Genomic DNA, 21,728 nt, shown 5'->3' with positions numbered 1-21,728 from the left:
CACACACACCTTTGCAATGTCAGCCCCACACAGGGCAGGACACGTCTTTGCTCCTCACTGTCTCTCCAGAGACTTGCACAGAGCTGGGCACAAAGTAGCCACTTCATATTTGTTAGATGAAAGAGTTCTTTAGAGAACAGAAAGGAGCGCTTTTCATGGAAGGAACGATCCCTTCTGCCATAGTGATGTGCACGGGGGACCCTCCCCTGCAGCAGCAGCACTCTGAATGCAAAGCTTGCTGGTGTAGGCAGCACTGCAGTGGTCCCAACCCTGTGGCTGCAGAATCACCTATGTAAACAGCACGTGGAGCATTACTCTTCAGGTACATCCAGAAGAAGAATGTAGACTCAGGGCTCATAAATCGGGTGGGCCAAGACCAGATGACAACCTGATATCTTTTTCAGTGTCCAGGCTAGTCCTTATTCACTAGACCCTGAAGTTCCTGTGGCTTCAGTCCTGGGAAGCTTGCCACTCTCCCCATGAATTCCCCTTAGTTCTCCCTGTGAATTCTGCCCTTAATTGTGATTGGGAAAAGTGAATTAAATTGACTGTCAAATTCAACATTATCAATTAGTAATTTGAGATCATTCTTCTTTCCAATTCAAGATCTTGTTCGAGCGGCGGTTACTCAATATGCTAATTGCTCTTCGTGAAATGGACAGAGATAGTATAATGAGAAGGCTCATGCAAGTAAGACAATCAATAGCACAAGGTAATGTGTAGCTGTGAAGAATAGCAATGCTGAAACCCATGACCCCTCTGAGCTCAAGTCTCCTTTATAATGAAATTAGCTTTGGCAAAAATACATATATTTTCATAAATTGCATGTATTAGTTTCTTGTTGCTGCTGTAACAAACCACCATAAGTGTAATAGCTTCAAACAACACAGATCTATTTTTTCACAGTTCTGGAGAAGCCTAAAATCCAGTTGTCAGCAGCTGGTTCCTTCTGGAGGCTTCCTGGAGAATCCATTTCCTTGCCTTTTCCAACCTCTGGAGGCTGCCACCTTCCCCTGGCTCATGGTCCCTTCCTCATGCCACTCTCATGTCTTGATTCAGTTGTCACATATCCTCCAGCCATGCCCCACTGCCTACAGTTACACCCAGTCAGTACACTGAAACTAGAATGGACTGATTAGATCACAGCTTTCATAATCTAATTATTGTGCTTCTTAATGTTCCTGGAGTTAACAGGAGTTTGGGGGACACCTCACATTCAAACCATAACAACTCATATGCAGGTCCACAGGCGGCCCTGCTCTCCGCAGGCCTTCCTCCCCGCCTGGCCTGAGACTGAGTACTTACCACATCCTCTAACCTCTCCGCCAAGATTCACATGTGCACTTAGATTCCCAAAACATCGTATAGTGTTTTAGCTATTCTTTTCTACATCTTACATTATTTTTATTTCTGGTATTGAGGTTTCTAATTACCTCCTTTTTAATGAAGAAAAAGTGAAATTTACCCAGAAATCGTGTATGATCATCTATAAAATTGTTTTTCTTTGAACTTCTTTTTTGTTGAATTCATCAGAAATATTTTATTTAAGAATTAAGAGTTTCAGGGGGTAGAACAGTGATTACTCAGGATTGGGAATGGGTGGGGAGGAGAAAGGAGAAAAGGGGAGGTCAGATTTTGTGAGTGCATTCTATATGCACACGTGAAAACATCACACTGAACCTCACTAACATATATAATTAATATTAGTTCATAAAAGTTTTTAAAAGAATTATAGTTTTTGAAGCAAAAAAATAAAATAGAGGTAAAGAATACAGGAGAACTAAAAATGGAAATAGATGTTATATATGCATATCTATAGATATAGATATAGATATATATACATAAATATTCTTTTTGAAATGGCATGTGATAAATGTGCAACTAAAAATGGTAGTTTTGCTAAAAAAAAAAAAAAATACCTTAAGAACAGTGAAGTACTGTTTTGATTTTCCCCGTAGACAAGCATTCCAGATACCTGCTGCCACGAACCACTCATGACGATTGCCGGTTCATAGTGTCATCCAACAACGTGCTGCCTTTTGCCTTCCCATCCTATAGCCCTCCCCAGGGTGACAAGGAGCTGGTGGGTACCATAAGGCTGTGGGGTGGGGGCCAGGCATGGTCTCACGGTTGTAGGGCACATTATTGGAAAAGCCCAGCCTCACCCCCTTCGCCTCCTCAGAAGACCTCCGGGGGAGACCTGTGCCCAGAAAATTATGACCAGTGGGAAACTGGAGACCATCTACTGCCACCTGCTCTTTACCTGGTACTTCTGGTATACCTGATACGCCTAGTATAGCTGTATACCTGTGCAGAGCTCCCTGGTAACCCAGACTGGAACCCAGCATGGGCACTGAGTCCTACCCAGCTACTCTGGAATCAGGCTGAAGAGCAGATGGGCAGATAAGGACAGAAAGGACCACCTGGCCTGGGGAGGCAGGCTCTGCTCAGCTGGGCCTTCTGCTGACAGAACAGTAGTCCCTAGGTCTGGGCCCAACCTAGTAAAGAAGATTCTTATCCCAGAATCTGACAAGCTAACACATCAGACTCAGAATTTCACTCCCTCACAGGCACAATAATGCATTATAATAAAAATAATAGTCAGTTAACTTAAGTTGCACCTAATCCAAGTGTTTCAGGTGTATGACCTCATTTAATTTTCAATGAATCTATTATGTGGTAGGTTTATTGTTTTACAGATGAGGAAACAGGTACAAGATCACATAACTAATCACACAATGTTGCTCAAATTCACAGTACTAAAATGTGTGCTGAAATACTTATTGCAAAGCGCATGTAAAAAATGATTTTTAATTTTAAAGAATAAACCTGCTATTTATATTCCAAAATATTTCAGATTAATTTACTCAAGAATTATAGGGAAAATTTTAGAAATTTCATGTTTCTGATTTTTATAATTAAGTGACTTTAAAAATTATACTATTTAATTCCTAGGAAATAACAAATCTGTGATGATCACAATCTGTGATGTTCACATGATAAGAATTATCTGACACTCGATAACCAATGGAGCAAAAAGGGTGCTGGGGTGAAAAGAAGCCATCAGGGTGCCATGGAGCCCGCCCCATTTTTTTGAATAGGTCAAAGCTTGCACATTTCCTTTGTTATTTAGTTAGTGCTGCTGGGACTTCTCTGCTGTTCAGGGTTGATGAAAAATGGAGAGCTCAGCACGCCTGTCTATAACAAGAATTTATCAATTTCTCCCATAAATATAGTATTTCATCAATTCTAAGATGCACTTTTTTTTACATTTAGCATCTCTGAAATTGGGAAATGTCTTACAAATGATATCATAGTAACATTGCATCATATTAATTGAATGGTAGTGTCTCGGACTAGGTGAAGTATGGTATTTATTGAATTCCTATCATAGCCAGGCCCTGTTCCAGGTTCTCTGAGTGTGGCAGATGAGCATGCAGGAAGTACTCTGGGAACCAGCCTCTCTGAAAGGCCGGCACAGGGAACAGGAGTGGACAGAGAAGTAGGACTGCCATCTATTTTGGCAAAGGCCTCCGCTGAGGCCACGGGGAGCTCTGAAACTGGTCTGGGGTGAGAGGACCCTGCCTTTGCACCTTGGCTTCAACCTGTCATTGGAGGCAGGCTGCCAGGGAAGGTCCTGTGACCCTGAGTCAAGGCAACACATGAGGAAACGGACCCTGACTCTTGTTTCCGTCAGCAGGACCTAACAACGGGGGTTCCAGGTAATATTTCGTAGCCTCCATGACACTACTTGACTCACATACTCTGAGATACATAAAGAGGGGATGACAAGGGCTGCCTTTGTGTCCCAGAGATCAAGTGGCAACTGTGGTCATGAGAACGGTTGCTTCGAGAGTAGATCTGTTCGATTAAAGTTTCAAAATGCGATGGAAATAGAAGCCTATCTGCTTTTGCTTAGAGTTGATTTTCCTTTTTTCTCCCCATTATTTTCACTTTTTAGGCTCCTGACGGTCTTGGACTAGTCCCAATTAAGCCTTCAGATGTTCAAATCAAGCAGAGCTATTCCTTCTTCAAATTGCAGGTCAGACCTATCATAAAATTATTTAAATAATTATTTAGTTTTCATATGTGGAGTGAACAAAGTATTCTTGAATTGAATTATTTTATTAGTTTTGATCTATTATAGGTCATACTGAGCATTTTTCTGCTTTTATTTGACAGTATGTTAGAGATTTTTTTCCCCTAACGTGGCTACAGAAACCAGGGTCTCTACTCTATGGAGACATGCCCTCTTACATGAAGTACCTCAGCTACATCTGTTAGAAACTTCAAGACAAAACAGGATGAAGCTGCCACTGTGGCCCATGCCTGTAAGACTCAGGAGGCTAAGGCAGGAGGATCAAAAATTCGAGGTCAGCCTCAGCAACTTGGCAAGACCCTGTCTCAAAATTTAAATGGGGAGGGAAGCACTGTAACTCAGTGGTGGAGCACCCCTGAGCTTAATCCCTAGTGCCCCAAAAAGAAAAAAATCCACAAGACGAACTGAACACAAGTTAGTCAGCCTTATCTTGAGGCATATGACCACTTGTGCTTTTGAAAATGAAAATATTTTGATGTGTTTCCACAGTTAAGTCCTGCGGTACGAGAAAGTAGTCATGAACACTGATGTGACCTAAAATAGGGCCCTAATGCCTTTCCAGTGCTGGTCCAAAGGTTGCCATAACCGATGGCTACAGTGTGCGCCTATTTCACCTTCACCACTGACAGCTGTGTTGAGAGGCAGATTCCCACCAAATGGTACTTTTGAGGATATTCAATCAGTTGTCTTCTTTCACCCTCAGGTTCCTCAGCTGTACAAAATTAAGGGTTATCAGCCATTCTCAGTCCATGATTCTTCAACAAGTTACAAACCCCAAAAACTTGCTCGAGCCCTGAAGCAAGGAGCTGAGGTAAAATGTCCCCACCTTCAAGAATTTCTCTCACTTTTCCTTGTTGTCCTAGCAACAAGACTAACAGGCCACTCTTGGTCCTCATATGTATAGGATGAAGTCACCACCATCATAGCCCTTCCCAAACAGGACTCCACACCTCAGCTCTCTGGAAAATCCTCAATCTTGAATATGAAACCACCTGAGACCTTAACTGTGTGCCCAGAATATGATCCACTTTATATTTTTGTAAGTAACCATTGGCAAAAGTCTTGTATTCTGTGTTCCTTTATTTTAGCAATTACTCTATAAGAAAGCAGGGAATAAGGGATTTTTTTTTCTCTTGGGAATATCAAGTGTTAAACAATATCTGAGCTTGCTTATCATTGTTTATTATTTGGAGAATATTAGTGTTTCTGTCTCTTAACAAATCCAGCATTTATTTTTTTGACAATAGCTTACTGATCTTTTCTACTTCTGTGTGACATGCATATATAGGCCAAAGAAGAAATCAGAAGAAAAATTAAAAGTATTTTTAACTGAATGAAAAATGAAAACAAAAAAAAAATTATAGGAAAGTTATTACTATAACTTTCCCACTACAGTGGGAAAGAAGAAAGGTCTCAGATTAATGTCCTAAGCTGCCCCTTTAGGAAGTTAGGAAAAGAAAAGCAAAAGGAACCCTGACTAAGCAGAGAAAAGAAATAATAAGGATCAGATTGAAAAGTAATGAAATAGAAAACAAAAAACTAGACACATATTTCTTTTAAAAGATTAATAAGATGTATAAATCTCTAACCTAGCTGATTAGGAAAAAGATAAAAAAACAAAATACCAATATCAGGAATGAGGGGACATCACTTCAGATTCTATATATATTAAAAAGGTAAGTTAATATTATGAAAAACTTAATGCCAGTGAATTCAAAGAATAAGTTAAATGTGCAAATTTATTTAGAAGCACAAACTGTGAAATCTTCAAGGCGAGATAAAGAGCCCCCAATAGTTCTGTATCTATTAAATAACTGAATTTATGGTTAAAAACCCTTCCCACAAAGAAAACTCTAGGACCAGTTGCCTTCAGGAGTATTCTGTCAAATGTTTAAAGAAGAAATTATACCAAACTTGAATGCTTTTCCAGAAAGTTACAGAGGAGAGACTAATCCTGAATTTATTCTAGAAGCCACTATTACTCTGATACCAAAGCTAGTCACAGACAATACAGCAAGAAAAAAAAGGACAATATCTTTCATGAACAGACATCAAAAATCTGTGACAAAAATGATATGATCATCTCAATAAGTACAGAAAAATTATATATCAATTCCCAATAAATAATCTCACTGAGTAAGGGATAAAGGGGACTTTTTCAACCTGATAAAGAACACCTTAAAAAAAAAAAAAAAAAAAAAAAAAACCTAGAGCTAACATCAAACCAATAGTAAATGACTGTCTTCCCCTAAGATCAGGAATAAGATAAAGGTGTCAGATCTCAACTAATTCTGTTCAAGGTAACTGCAGCCAGTGCAGGCAAGAAAAAGAAATAAAAAAGGCACCCAGATTTGCAAGGAAGATGCAAAATTCTTTTTATGCACAAACAAAATTACTGGCTATTAAAAATACAATAAGATTCTTTAAAAATTTTTTTACTAAAACCAAAAAGTAAATTTAGCAATACATAGGATGCAGGATCACCATATCAAGGTCAATTATGTTTCTATATACTAACAACAAACTATATAAAAAAAATTTTAAGTTTATAATACTGAAAAATAGCATCAAGGGCTAGGACTGTAGCTCAGTGGCAGAGCACTTGCCTAGTATATGTGAGGCACTGGGTTCAATCCTTAGCACCACATAAAAATAAACGAAGGCATGCTGTCCATTCACAACTACAAAAAAATAATAATAAAAATGGCATCAAAAAATATAAAACATTTCAGGCTAAATCTGACAAAAATGTATAAAAGCTGATATACTGAATATTAAAAAATATTTCCAAGGGAAATCAAAGAAAACCTAAATAAATAGAGATGTATGCAATGTTGATCAGAAAATTTAATATTGTTAAGATATCAATTCTTTCCAAACAAATCTAAAAATTCAACACAGTCTCAAGCAACAAAAACCCAACATCTTTTTTTTATAAATTATTATAACAACCTTATTCTAAAACTTATGCAGAAATTCAGATATATTGGAATGCTTTTGAAGCAAAATAGAGCTGAAGAATTTATACTACCTGACTTCAAAGTTTATTGTAAAGTTACAATAGTCAGAATAATATTAGCTTAGAAATAAACAAATAGATCAATGGAAGAGAATAGAGAATCCAGAAATATATTCATTTATACATATTTGACCAACTGATTTTTGACAAGGGTCTAAACAATTCATTGGAGAAAAAATAGTCTCTTTTAATAAATAGTGCTGGAACATTCAGCTATCTATTTAACAAAATAAAAAGAAAGATAAATAATTCATTACTCACATCATTTATAAAATTAACACAAAATGGATTGTAGACCTAAATATGAAACCTAAAATTATCAAACTTCTAGAAGACACATAAGAGAAAATCTTTGTGATCTTATATTAGCTAAAACACCAAAATCACAATCCATATATTTTAAAAATATGGATTAACTGAACTTTGTCAAAATTAAGAATTTCTCCTTCCTAAAGATGCTGTTAAAAAGGGAAAATATAAATCACAAACTTGGAGAAATCACATATCTGATAAAAGATTTATATCTAGGATATATTATGAACTTGTTGCTAAGCCAGGTTGTTCAGTAGGTTAGGTATAATAGATGTATTTTTTACTTACGATATTTACTCTTGACTTAACAATGGTTTTGTCAGGTTGTAACCTCATCAGAAATCAAGGAGCATCTGTAATCAGACTCAGAATTAAAGAGAAGAATGTTTGGCAGAGATTGAGGGGAGAGGAAATGGGAAGTTACAAATTAGCAGGCATCAAGTTTCAGTAAGGAAGATTATTGAAGTCTAGCAATCTACTGTACAATGTCATATTTACAGTCAACAATAGTGAATGTTTAAAATTTTGTTGAGAAGAGATTTTGAGCTAAGTGCTCTCACCACAATAAAATAAAATATCTTTAAAAGAACTCGAAACTCAATAAGAAAACAAACACTCCAACTTTAAAATGAGTCAAAGACTTGAACAGACATTTTACCAAAAAAGATTTACAAATTATACACTTGAAAAGATGCACAAAATAATGGATCGTTAGCCAAATGCAAATTAAACCCACAATGAGATAACTTTGTTATAATATCTAAAATTAAAAAGACTGCAGGTGGTAATTTAAAGGATATAACTAGTAGAAAGAGTTTGGCAGTTTCTTACAAAGTTAGTAAACATACGCGGACCATATGATCCAGCCATTCTACTCTTGAGTATTTACCCAAGATAAATGGAAGCATGAGACTTATGCAAGAATATTCATTGCAGCTTTATATGTTGCCAAAAGTATGTGTGTGGGGGGAGGTGTATGAGCAGGTTAATAGATAAACAAATTATGGTGTAAACATACAATGGAATACATTTCAGTAACAGAAAAAAATGAACTCTTCTTGATAATATAACAACATATATGATTCTCAAAATGTTCATACCGAGTAAAAGAAATCAGATAAAAAAGAGCAAGTACTGTATTTTCCATTTATATTAAAGTCTGGAACATCTATTCATAGAGATAGAAAGCAGATTACTGGATGCCCAATGATGGATTAGGTGGACAAGTATGAAGAGACAAGATGTGGGAAAGAAGGGATGACAAAAGGATAAAGTAACATCTGGAAGGGTGGAACTGTTTATTATTTGCATGGTGGGATGGGATTTTGAAGGCATAACTTATGTCAAAACACACCAAATTTATTTAAATATGTGCAGTTTATTATATGGAAATTATATATCTATACAGCAACAAAAGAAAGTATTAGAAAACCCAAAGAAAAAGAAAGAAATACTGGTGACAACCAATAAAATATTATAGTGAGAACTTGGAATGTATATATGCAAGGAGCCTATAGGAGGGAGAGTAAAGGACTCTGGTGAAGAGGTGTCTAGAAAAGGGGTCTCCACACATGACTGGTGCAGTTAAGAGAATGGAAACACCCAAGAATTTTACAGAGGTGCATCATTCAAGAAAAACAAAGGCAATTATGAACTCCAGGTGGAAAAAAACAACTCAAAATCCATATGTGTTCCAAGTAGGAAACCAAAGTTCAATGTGATTTTTTTAAATGCTCATGGAAAATTTGTTTTTTGAGATTTTTTTTATTATTGTATACAAATGGGATACATGTTGTTTCTCTATTTGTACATGGAATCAAGGCATACCATTTGTGTAATCATACGTTTACATAGGGCAATGATGTTTGATTCATTATTTTTTTCCCTTCCCCCCCACCTCTCCCACCCCTCTTTTCCCTCTATACAGTCCTTCTTTCCTTCATTCTTACCACACTCCTTATCCCTAACCCTAAACCTAACCCTAACCCTAATGCTAACCCCTCCCACCCCCCATTATATGTCCTCATCCGCTTATCAGCGAGATCATTCGTCCTTTAGTTTTTTGATATTGGCTTATCTCACTTAGCATGATATTCTCCAATTTCATCCATTTGCCTGCAAATGCCATAATTTTATCATTCTTCATTGCGGAGTACTATTCCATTGTATATATATGCCACAGTTTCTTTATCCATTCATCAACTGAAGGGCATCTAGGTTGGTTCCACAATCTGGCTATGGTGAATTGGGCAACAATGAACATTGATGTGGCTGTATCTCTGTAGTATGCTGATTTTAAGTCCTTTGGGTATAGGCCAAGGAGTGGGATAGCTGGGTCAAATGGTGGTTCCATTCCAAGCTTTCTGAGGAATCTCCATACTACTTTCCAGAGTGGCTGCACTAATTTGCAACCCCACCAGCAATGTATGAGTGTTCCTTTTTCACCACATCCTCGCCAACACCTGTTGTTGCTTGTGTTCTTGATAATCGCCATTCTATTTGGGGTGAAATGAAATCTTAGGGTAGTTTTGATTTGCATTTCCCTTATTACTAGAGATGTTGAACATTTTTTCATATATCTGTTGATTGCTTGTACATCTTCTTCTGTGAAGTGTCTGTTCATTTCCTTAGACCATTTGTTGATTGGATTATTTGTATTCTTGGTGTAGAATTTTTTGAGTTCTTTATAGATTCTGGAAATTAGCGCTCTATCTGAAGTATGGTTGGCAAAGATATTCTCCCACTCTGTAGGCTCTTTCTTCACATTGCTGATAGTTTCCTTTGCTGAGAGAAAGCTATTTAGTTTGAATCTATCCCAGTTGTTGATTCTTGCTTTTATTTCTTGTGCTATGGGAGTCCTGTTAAGGAAGTCTGATCCTAAGCCAACAAGTTGAAGATTTGGACCTACTTTTTCTTCTATAAGATGCATGGTTTCTGGTCTGATTCCGAGGTCCTTGATCCATTTTGACTTGAGTTTTGTGTAGGGTGAGAGATAGGGGTTTAATTTCATTCTGTTGCATATGGTTTTCCAGTTTTCCCAGCACCATTTGTTGAAGAGGCTATCTTTTCTCCATTGCATATTTTTGGCACCTTTGTCTAGTATGAGAAAATTGTTTTTATTTGGGTTTGTGTCCATGTCCTCTATTCTGTACCATTGATCTACCTGTCTATTTTGGTACCAATACCATGCCGTTTTTGTTACTATTGCTTTGTAGTAGAGTTGAAGATCTGGTATTGCAATACCCCCTGCTTCGCTCTTGCTACTGATGATTGCTTTAGCTATTCTAGGTTTTTTATTCTTCCAGATGAATTTCATAATTGCTTGCTCTATTTCTGCAAGGTACATCATTGGGATTTTAATTGGAATTGCATTGAATCTGTATAGCACTTTTGGTAGTATGGCCATTTTGACAATATTAATTCTGCCTATCCAGGAACATGGGAGATCTTTCCATCTTCTAAGGTTTTCTTGAATTTCTTTCTTTAGTGTTCTGTAGTTCTCATTGTAGAGGTCTTTCACCTCTTTTGTGAGATTGATTCCCAAATATTTTATTTTTTTTCGATGCTATTGTGAATGGGGTAGTTTTCCTAATTTCTCTTTCTGAAGATTCATCACTTATGTATAAAAATGCATTGGATTTATGAGCATTGATCTTGTAACCTGCTACTTTACTGAATTCACTTATGAGTTCTAAAAGTTTTCTGGTGGAATTTCCAGGTTCCTCTAAATATATAATCATGTCATCAGCGAACAGGGATAGTTTGAGTTCTTCTTTTCCTATTCGTATCCCTTTAATTTCTTTGGTTTATCTAATTGCTCTGTCTAGAGTCTCAAGGACGATGTTGAATAGAAGTGGTGAAAGAGGGCATCCCTGCCTTGTTCCATTTTTTAGGGGGAACGCTTTCAGTTTTTCACCATTTAGAATGATATTGTCCATGGGCTTAGCGTAGATGGCCTTTATAATGTTAAGGAATGTTCCCACTACCCCAATTTTTTCTAGTGTTTTGAGCATGAAGGGATGCTGTATTTTATCGAATGCTTTTTCTGCATCTATTGAAATAATCATGTGATTCTTAACTTTAAGTCTGTTGATATGGTGAATGACATTTATTGATTTCCGAATGTTGAACCAACCTTGCATCCCTGGGATAAAACCCACTTGATCGTGGTGCACTATCTTTTTAATATATATTTGTATGCGATTTGCTAAAGTTTTGTTTAGAATTTTTGCGTGGATGTTCATTAAGGATATTGGTCTGAAATTTTCTTTCCTCGATGTGTCTCTGTCTGGTTTAGGTATCAGGGTGATATTGGCTTCATAGAACGAGTTTGGGAGGGTTCCCTCCTCTTGTATTTCATGGAATACTTTGAGGAGTATTGGAATGAGATCTTCTTTAAAGGTTTTGTAGAACTCGGCTGAGAACCCATCTGGTCCCGGACTTTTCTTTGTTGGTAGGCTTTTGATGACCTCTTCTATTTCATTGCTTGAAATTGGTTTATTTAAGTTGTGTATGTCCTCCTCATTCAGTTTAGGTAATTCATATGTCTCCAGAAATTTGTTGATGTCTTCGAGGTTTTCTGTTTTGTTGGAGTATAGATTTTCAAAATAGCTTCTAATTATGTTTTGTATTTCACTCGTGTCTGTTGTGATGTTTCCTTGTTCATTCCGAATTTTGGTAATTTGAGGTTTCTCCCTCTTTCTCTTTGTTAGTGTGGCTAAGGGTTTATCAATTTTGTTTATTTTTTCAAAGAACCAACTATTTATTTTGTTAATTTTTCCAATTGTTTCTTTTGTTTCAATTTCGTTGATTTCAGCTCTGAGTTTAACTATTTCCTGTCTTCTACTACTTTTGGTATTGGTCTGCTCTTCTTTTTCTAGGGCTTTGAGCTGTAGTGTTAAGTCGTTTATTTGTTGATTTCTACTTCTTTTGTTGAATGCGCCCCATGAAATAAATCTTCCTCTAAGTACTGCTTTCATAGTGTCCCAGAGATTTTGATATGATGTGTCTTTGTTCTCGTTTACTTCTAAGAATTTTTTTATTTCCCTCCTGATGTCTTCTGTTATCCATTCATCATATAATAGTGTATTATTTAATCTCCAAGTATTGGAGAAGTTTCTGTTTTTTATTCTGTCATTTATTTCTAATTTCAATCCATTATGATCTGATAGAGTACAAGGTAGTATCTCTATCTTCTTGTATTTGCTAACAGTAGCTTTGTGGCATAAAATATGGTCTATTTTAGAGAAGGATCCATGTGCTGCTGAGAAGAAAGTGTATTTGTTCTTTGTTGGATGGTATATTCTATATATGTCGGTTAAGTCTAAATTGTTGATTGTGTTATTGAGATCCATGGTTTCTTTATTCAATTTTTGTTTGGAAGATCTATCCAGTGGTGAGAGAGGCGTGTTAAAATTGCCTAGTATTATTGTGTTGTGGTCTATTTGATTTCTGGAATTGAGAAGGATTTGTTTGACGTACATGGATGAGCCAATGTTCGGGGCATAGATATTTATGATTGTTATGTCTTGCTGATTTATGCTTCCCTTAAGCAGCACATAATGTCCTTCTTTCTCCCTTCTGACTAACTTTGGCTTGAAGTCCACATTATCTGAAATGAGGATGGATACTCCAGCTTTTTTGCTGAGTCCATGTGCATGGTATGTTTTTCCCCATCCTTTCACCTTTAGTCTATGGGAATCTCTTTCTATGAGATGAGTCTCTTGCAGGCAGCATATTGTTGGATTTTTCTTTTTCATCCAATCTGCCAGTCTATGTCTTTTGATTGATGAGTTCAGGCCATTAACATTCAGGGTTATTATTGTGATATGATTTGTATTCCCAGTCATTTGATTCATTTTTGTTTTCTGATGTGATTTGGTTTCTCCTTTATTGGGCTACTCCTTTAGGCTAGTTCCTCCCGTTGCTGATTTGCATCGTTGCTTTTCATCTCTTCCTCATGGAATATTTTGCTGAGAATGTTCTGTAACGCTGGCTTTCTTTTTGTAAATTCCTTTAGCTTTTGTTTATCATGGAAGGATCTTATTTCGTCATCAAATCTGAAAGTAAGTTTTGCTGGGTATAAGATTCTTGGTTGGCATCCATTTTCTTTCAGGGCTTGGTAAATGTTGTTCCAGGCCCTTCTAGCTTTTAAGGTCTGGACTGAAAAATCTGCTGGTATTCTTATTGGTTCCCCCCTGAATGTAATTTGATTCTTTTCTCTCGCGGCCTTTAAAATTCTGTCTTTATTTTGTATGTTAGGTATTTTCATAATAATGTGCCTTGGTGTGGGTCTGTTGTAATTTTGTATATTTGGAGTTCTATAAGCCTCTTGTACTTGGTTTTCCATTTCATTCTTCAGATTTGGGAAATTTTCTGATATTATTTCATTGAATAGATTGTTCATTCCTTTGGTTTGTTTCTCTAAGCCTTCCTCAATCCCAATAATTCTCAAATTTGGTCTTTTCATGATATCCCATAATTCTTGGAGATTCTGTTCATGATTTCTTACCATCTTCTCTGTTTGGCCAACTTTGTTTTCAAGATTAAATATTTTGTCTTCAATGTCTGAGGTTCTGTCTTCCAGGTGTTCTATCCTATTGGTTATGATTTCTATGGAGTTTTTAACTTGGTTTATTGTTTCCTTCATTTCAAGGATTTCTGTTTGTTTTTTTTTCAATATCTCTAACTCTTTATTGAAATGATCTCTTGCTTCCCGTATTTGGTCTTTTAACTGTTGATTGGTGCGATCATTTAATGCCTGCATTTGCTCTTTCATCTCTTCATTTGCTTCCCTGATTGTTTTAATTATGTACATTCTGAACTCCCTTTCTGACATTTCTTCTGCTGTGCTGTCATTGGGTTTTATTGATGTAGTATCTAGGTTTGTTTGGGACATTTTCTTCCCTTGTTTTCTCATATTGGTCAGCTGTCAGTGGGACCCTGAGAAATTGCAGATTTCCTCTATTGGCTTATAGTGTCCCGGTAGATTTCCAGTGTATCACCTCCCAGCCTTCAGTAGCCTGAAGTCTTGGAGGAACTTGATAATGCAGTGCTTCCGAAGAAAGCTGCCTCTAGCCCCCTACTGGTTCCAGGGCTTGGAGCTGGCTCTGTGCGGAAAGGCTCTCACTGGGGGCCTGCACCGTGCAGCTGGCCGTGTGGGAGGAGCCCACCGCCGGAGTGTGGAATGCTACCTGGGGAAGACTCTAGCTGTCCTGCCCTGCTCTGATAAGCCACCCCTATCTGTGCCTGCCGCCCAGGCCAAGTTTCGCCCAGTGGGGGAGACTCATCCCTTGACTCTATTTTTGTCCAAGTCTCTCAATGCCTCCCCTTCTTGAGTCCTGGGTTCTGGAGCGACTGGAGATGCAGTCACCCTCTAGGCCTCCATCTTGGATCGCCCCGTGGAAAGAGCCTGCGTCCAGCGTGGGCAGAGCCGCCTGGAGAAGTCTCTGGCTGCCTGCCCTGATCCCAGAGGCTGCTTGCGGATCGAAGCTCTCCGTTGGCTCGGGGACTTGTGGTTGGCTCTATGTAGAAAGGTTCTCCCTGGGCAATCTGTTCCGAGAAGCTAGCCTTGAAAGACACCTCCCTCCGCAGGGGGCCGGGCTGCTTGGGGAAGTCTCTGGCTGCCCTGTCCTGGTCCCTGAAGCCGCTTGTGGGCCAGAGCACGCCGCGCTGGCTCCAGGACTTGGAGCTTGTTCTGATCAGAAAGGCTCTCACTAGGGGGCCTGCTCCGAGAACCTGGAGAAGCTGGCTGTGTGGGTGGGGCCCACCGCTGGAGTGCGCAGGGCTGCCTGTGGAAGACTCTAGCTGCCCTGTCCTGCTCCGATAAGCCACCTCTATCTGGGCCTGCCACCAGGGCCGAGCTTTACCCAGTGGGCAGACTCACCCATGGCTCTATTTTAGTCCGAGTCTCTCAATGCCTCCCCTTCTTAACTCCTGGGTTCTGGAGCAACTGGGGATGCAGTCTCCCTCTAGGCCGCCATCTTGGATCGCCCCGTGGAAAGAGCCGAAAATTTTAAAATAGAATCTATTTAGCCTTGATACTAGAACTCTTCTCCATCAGTACCATGGACCATGATATTAATATTGAACTGGTTTTTGTTTTAATGGTGCTGAAGGTCCAAACCAGGGACTTCCCATATGCTAGGCAAGAGCTCTGAGCTATAACTCAGCAAGATATTCAACCATCTCATACACACACACACACACACACACACAATCTATAATATGAGTCTCTACTTGGCCTTGCAGAGAAACACATTTACATGGTTAAGACAAAACAAATGCTATTTATTCATTTTCAACTTTTAGAAACAACCTGGAACTATGAAAGTCTTGGTTGTGGGTCCAGAATGTGAATATTCATTTCAATAATACGAAAATTGTGGAAGAGAGAAGAAAAGGTACAGGAAAGCACAGGAATGATAACATGTTTATTTCACCTGAAGAGAAGTTAAAATACTCAACTGAAAATGATGAAACAAGAAATAGGGGTGAGCTGGGGGTCTGCTCATGGTGGAGCACCTGGCTAGCATATAGGACGCCCTGGGTTTGATCCCCAGCCAGCACTGCAGAAAAAGTACAAAGCGTGTCATGTCAAGTCACAGAGGTAAGTTACGAAAAGCAGCAATGTGCTTTTTAGAATTGGAAAGAAGCTTCTATGAGGTATTCATATACACGCACCAAATCCTTACCTCATGTAACAAAGATTCGATATTGTTTGAGTTTGTTAATCAAGAAATAGAAGAATAAGTATAAAGTTTAGAGTGAGAGTCATGACCATCAGAGGCACGAAACCCAGAAATAAAGAAACTGCCTCTGGGATGTGGACTTGAGCACAGGAAAGTACCACAGGAACCCATAACTTGTCATTGAAAATCCTTGCAGCCTTGGTGAGACGCCACCATATGCACCCGTAACTTTGAGGACAATTAAAATCATCATGGGATGACCACTCAGATCATTTAACTCTGATAGCTGTGGCCCTCCAGGGGGAGTTGAATTTGACAACGATTGGAGACAGTACTATTGCCATTTGCAAAAAGACCACATTCATCACATTTGGCGCAAAACAGACTAAGAGAGCTGGCCGCACACAGCTTCTCATGTTAGCACAAAAACAGAGACTAGGACAAGTGCAAACTCCACGGATCAGCTCTTTTATTCAGGAACGAAGTCTCACACAGGAACGGGGGTGCAGGCATGAAATGGGTTTGTGGAACTCAGTTTCCTGGTGGAAAGTGAGCCCCCAAACAAAGGACTGGATTTATATAGGTTATTCTGAGTGTTGGCCTAGTGAACATATATCAGTTTTGCTTCGACACAGGAATGTGGGCCTTTCGGTCAAGGTCTGTGGACAGTGCCTAAAAAAGGATTTTGCTTTGGAGGAGACAACGCCTCCTAGAGACTGTTTTCTTTTGAAGCTGATAAAACATCCTCTGCCTGCTGCCAGCATCTGGAAAACATTCGTCTCAGTAGCTGAGAGCTGTCAATGCACGGCCTTTATTTTTACTCCCCTTTATTTTTCCCAGGTATCCCACTTCTGGGAATTTTTATTCTCCTTACCCATTATTTCATGCCCTCCATTGACCACAGTAGAGACACCCCTGAAGGCCCGAGGTAATTTTCCCTCTGCCCTGTGCCCTCACAGCTACACTTACATTTGAACCCTAACTCTTGACTCAACTGCAGGTGCTCACAGAGATGGGTGCTTATTTCTACATTATGTGGGCATTGCAGACACCCTCTGTGGGCTTCCCGCCTCCCCCACCTTTGCAACCGTGCACTTAGCGGAGAACCCTCTCTGCTCCTGCCCCAGGCCCTCATCCTGGCCCAGGCTGCTGGTCAGCCTCTCTGCACCCACAGCCCACAGTTTTTCCGGTGTTGTTCACTCCCTAGCACACCACATCTGGGCCTTCCCATGCCTTGCATCTTGGAGTTGGAGTACCTCCTAGTCTAGCTAGGTGCCATTTAAGTTGTGAAGGGACATTTGTTTCTAGGCATTGAGATCAAGTTTCCATAAGTCAAGTGAAGTTTGGGTTTGGTCTGGTGTTTTGTTCGGTTTTGTTTTATTTTGGGGGGAGTACCTTGGGTTTTTGTTTGTTTGTTTGTTTGTTTGTTTTGTGGTGCTGGGGGTGGAACCCAGGGCCTTGCACACACTAGGCAAGTGCTCTACCACTGAGCTACACCCTCTGCCCTATATTTTTTTCATTGTTATAAAATATCATACAAATAAAATGAGCAAAATCTCAGTGGTGCTTTAACATCTGAGATTAAGCAACTGTGAGGGGGAAAGCGATGTTGTGGTTTGAGACAAGGATAGGGGATTTATTGCTCAAGCTCTGGAAAGAACATTAAAAGGCTCTGTATTTTAATATTTTGATATAATCGCTCTGTGCATCCATTAGTTCTGCTAGAAAGTAAGTAGCAAAACAAAACAAGATCTCGCTTAAAACCAGATACTATATCCCAATGGAGCTTTCCTGAATTAAAAATATTACCAAAACAATGTTAAATAGTGACGTTTCCTGGTATATCAAACGTCACCCTCTTCTTTGTCTTCTCTTTAAAGTCATTTCTAAGAGGCTATTTTTATTTTCAGAACAAGAAGTTTTTTTACTTTTTAAAACCAGTTTGCTTATTTAATAATTCCCCCTAATTTATCATAGTTAGAAACAAATACTTTAAGCCATTTTAAGCTGTGATTTCAATTAGACTTGTTTCTATGTGAGGTTGGTAAGTCCAAATGGTATGCAGTGAAGCTCTTAAACCAGAAAAGTGGCATTTATGGATAACTGTGACATTTTAAAATGCTGCCAACTTGAAAGCATGCTGCTTTCCCACTTCTGTTTTCTGGACGAACTGACAGGGAATCACAGAGTGTTAGTGCTAGTCGGAGCCACGGAGAGCATCAGCGGACGCCTGTCCTGGGCCTGGCTTGGGAACAGATAAACAAAAGCTTTTCTCCTCTTTCCTGCAGAATCCCAGCCCAGGATTATTTGCCGTCAAGCACCCTCTGACCTACACAGAAACGTCGATGGATTACCACCTCTGCCCTCACCCCAAGTACAGGTTCACCAAAGAGTGCCACAAGGGGTCCAGCATTCCTCTCACCCAAAAGCAGTTTCTCCATCACACGGTAATGTCGTCACCCAGCCCCCTGGCACAGCTGGCCCTGGGCTGTGGGGAGGGGCAGGGCACAAGGATGGAGAGGCACCACTGAAATGAAGAAAAATAAGGCTCAGCCACAGCTGCAGAGCAAGAATGGTAACAACGTTCCTCATAGGCCAGCACTCAAGGGACGTGGGTGGAGCCTCGACCCCACTCTGGGCCTGTCCATACTCACTTCCTGGGTTACCTGCTTGCCCTTTTTTCAACATTCTCACCGTTTCCCCTTAAAGGTGATGCATGTTCGCCCATTCCTATTCCATCCACGTGAAATTGGTCCCACGGTTTACATAACCCCATGATCTGACCTCCTCTTACTTTTGCCCCTACAAGTGTAGAAACATCAGGACAGACAAGAGGGAGACATAACAAATGTACAGTAAAGAAGTGGTTCCAAAGAATTCCTTCTACCCCTGTGATCAACCTGACCTGAATATCCAGAGACACCTCTTCAGGATTACCCTAAGGCCCCTCAAACTCAATAAATCCCTAACTTGGGTCATTATGTCTACCTGACTTCCACCCACAACATTCTGAGGTGCCCTCACTTGCATTTGGGGTGGGGGTAGAGTATAGTAGCCAGGATTGAACCCATGTAGCTTTACCACTGAGCTACATCCCAGCTCTTTTTCATTTTTTATTTTGAGACAGGGTCTCACTAAGTCACAGAGTCTGACCTCAAACTCGTGATCCTCCCTCAGCCTCCCAAGTGACTGGGATTACAGGCGAGCACCACCACGCTCATTTCCCACTTGCCTTTTTGTTCCATGGAATGTGCATAGAACTCAAGTGGTCCTTGATCCCTCCCTCTTGCTCAATCCCCTATCCAACCAGCCTGCCTCTTACATAACCTGCCACTCTCCCCCTAGCTTCCCCAATGGCTCACCACTGCTGTGATCAGGCCTCCATATACATATCTTCCTTTGATTCAAATTCGATCATGTCAGTTCCTGCTTGAGCACCAGGGCTCTGCTGCCTGTGTGAACAGCTCCTCACTTATTAGCTAGGCCCATGAGGCCCATGGTGACCTAGCAGCCTCTTCAGGTGTGCCCTATCATATGCCTTGTATTCAACTGAGCTGATGGTCTCCTGACAGCACTTGGCACATCACCAACACATTTGCACACATGATGTCCCTGTCTGTCTTACCATCCGAAGAACAACCCATCCTCTTTGATTGGGGCATCCATAATCCTCAAAGCAGGTCGTAAGGCCACATCTGCCCTCCATAATAGGGACAGGAGGAGGGGCACTTCCATTCCGTGTTGCCCTTTTTGCCTTTACAATCACAAAAGAAATTGTCCTTTTGCTTCAGCAAAATTAAGTCCTACTTAATGAAATGATAAGCCTGGAGCTGACATTTTGGGATTTTAAATAGCTGAATGAAATGAAGTCCTTCTAGACTCTGCCCACCAACCAGTCCCTTCCATGCTGAATCCCGGAACCAACTTTGATCACAGGACATCATTCCTGGAGTCATGCACTGGAAGCGGTTCCAGTCCCTGGTGCTCTCGTTCTTGCCTGAAACCTCTAAGATGGAGCCCACCCAGAGGTAGGCCACAGCACGTCTGTCTGTCACACAGGGGGAGGTCTGCCCCTCAAGTCACAGAGGCCAAGACCCCCAGAAGTTGAATGCCAACAATGTGTCAAATTGTACTTCTAAAACACGGGGGAGGGCTTGCTGGTCCCAGAGCTGTGGCGACATGTAACTGATTTTCACATTTTGAAATTATCTCGAGACACACTATTTAAAAAGTGACATCCTAGGTGGTCAACTGGCAATTCTTTAGTAAAAGCAGACCAACAATCTATATAATTCTGCTGAAATACTCATGGTCAATTTTTCAAATTTTTAACTTGCCAAGATCACCTTCTGCACCCTATATATCCAATTCTAAAGAATTCACTTCTTGGGCTGGGGAGATAGCTCAACTGGTAGAGTGCTTGCCTCGCAATCACAAGGCCCTGAGTTTGATCCCCAGTACCGCAAAAAAAAAAAAAAAGGAATTCACTTCTCACTTAGCCTGGTGCTCATGGGAATCCCACACTATCCTCAGACAGACAACTTGGCTCCATATACAGCTTGGAGCTCAGCCACAGATTCAGAACAGGTAGGTGAGAATATTGTTGGCCAGTGAAAGAAGAAAATTAAGGTAGTCAAATTTCCACCAATATGCCTATTTAATATCTCTTCAAAATCCTAAGATAGCAAACAAATGGACTAATACCTTTTCTTTAGACTCCATCAGGTCAACAGCCCACTCCTGAGCCCTTGAACTTGCTTCTTCAGGTCACTGTCCTTCTAAATGTAACTAAATGAGTTATTGGTAAGCAGACGTGACTAATGTCCCACAATGATTATTAGCTGTCATTTTCTGTTCAAATCCACTGATCCAGAAGGAGGCCCACCCAAGGTGGCAAAATCCTAAAAGTATCCAGGAAAGCTGAACCCTGCCACTGACCAAGGTCAGCAGGGACTCTTTACAACCCCCCATCCAACTCCCACCAGTGTGTCCAGCTCCTCTGACTTAGAAACATGGAGAACCCCACAGGACCTCATCTGTCCACTCAGGCACCATTCTGAGTCCTCTTGTTAGTAAAACACAGAGACTGAACTTGTGAGGGTCCTTCCCAGGTCCTTCTTAGCCTTGGCATCACATTTTTAGTAGGAGTAAGAAAGCTCTCTGCTATGATCTGGATGTGGTTTGTCTCCTCCAAAACTCATGTTGGAGTTTAATCCCCAATGTGAGATGTTAAGAAAATGGAAACCTCACCCAACAGTAGCACCTAGAGGGGGAGCCTTTGGAAATCAATTACGATTAGATAAGGGGTGAGCCTTCATGATTGAATCCTGAGAGTTTTATAAGAAAAGGGACAGAGACAGGAGGACACATGCCTGCACTCCCTGTCTCACCGCATGATGCCTGGTGCCATTCCTGGACTCTGCCAGCAAGAAGGCCACTACCAGAGGCAGCCCCTTGACCTTGGACCAGAACTGTGAGCCAAAATAATCCTTTTCTTTATGATTTACCCAGTCTGTGGTATTGTGTTGTTAGCAGCAGACAATGGACAAACACTTACCCAGAAGGCAGCTACCCCAAGTCCACTGTCCATCCACCTGCCCCTCTCCAG

The 21,728-nt window shown here is 40.2% G+C and overlaps 1 protein-coding gene across 5 annotated transcripts in view; it reads left to right on the top strand.

Annotated features, from left to right (window-relative positions):
* The window catches only part of Cfap221 (cilia and flagella associated protein 221), a 112,663-nt gene that overhangs the window by 73,154 nt on the left and 17,781 nt on the right, over positions 1–21,728 (top strand). For 4 of the 5 annotated variants that reach the window (XM_047547371.1, XM_047547370.1, XM_047547369.1 and 1 more), the window contains exons 15-21: positions 607–712; positions 1,959–2,083; positions 3,962–4,042; positions 4,803–4,910; positions 5,004–5,138; positions 18,409–18,567; positions 20,057–20,148. In XM_047547371.1, the coding sequence (XP_047403327.1) occupies positions 607–712; positions 1,959–2,083; positions 3,962–4,042; positions 4,803–4,910; positions 5,004–5,138; positions 18,409–18,567; positions 20,057–20,148 (806 nt within the window). The remainder of the gene's footprint in view (positions 1–606; positions 713–1,958; positions 2,084–3,961; positions 4,043–4,802; positions 4,911–5,003; positions 5,139–18,408; positions 18,568–20,056; positions 20,149–21,728) is intronic. The other variant, XR_007107935.1, reaches the window with a different exon arrangement.

This window comes from Sciurus carolinensis, chromosome 3 (genome assembly GCF_902686445.1).
Source record: "Sciurus carolinensis chromosome 3, mSciCar1.2, whole genome shotgun sequence".
Classification (NCBI taxonomy): domain Eukaryota; kingdom Metazoa; phylum Chordata; class Mammalia; order Rodentia; family Sciuridae; genus Sciurus; species Sciurus carolinensis.
Note: the sequence above shows the minus strand (reverse complement) of the source record. Positions and strands in the feature narration are given on the sequence as shown.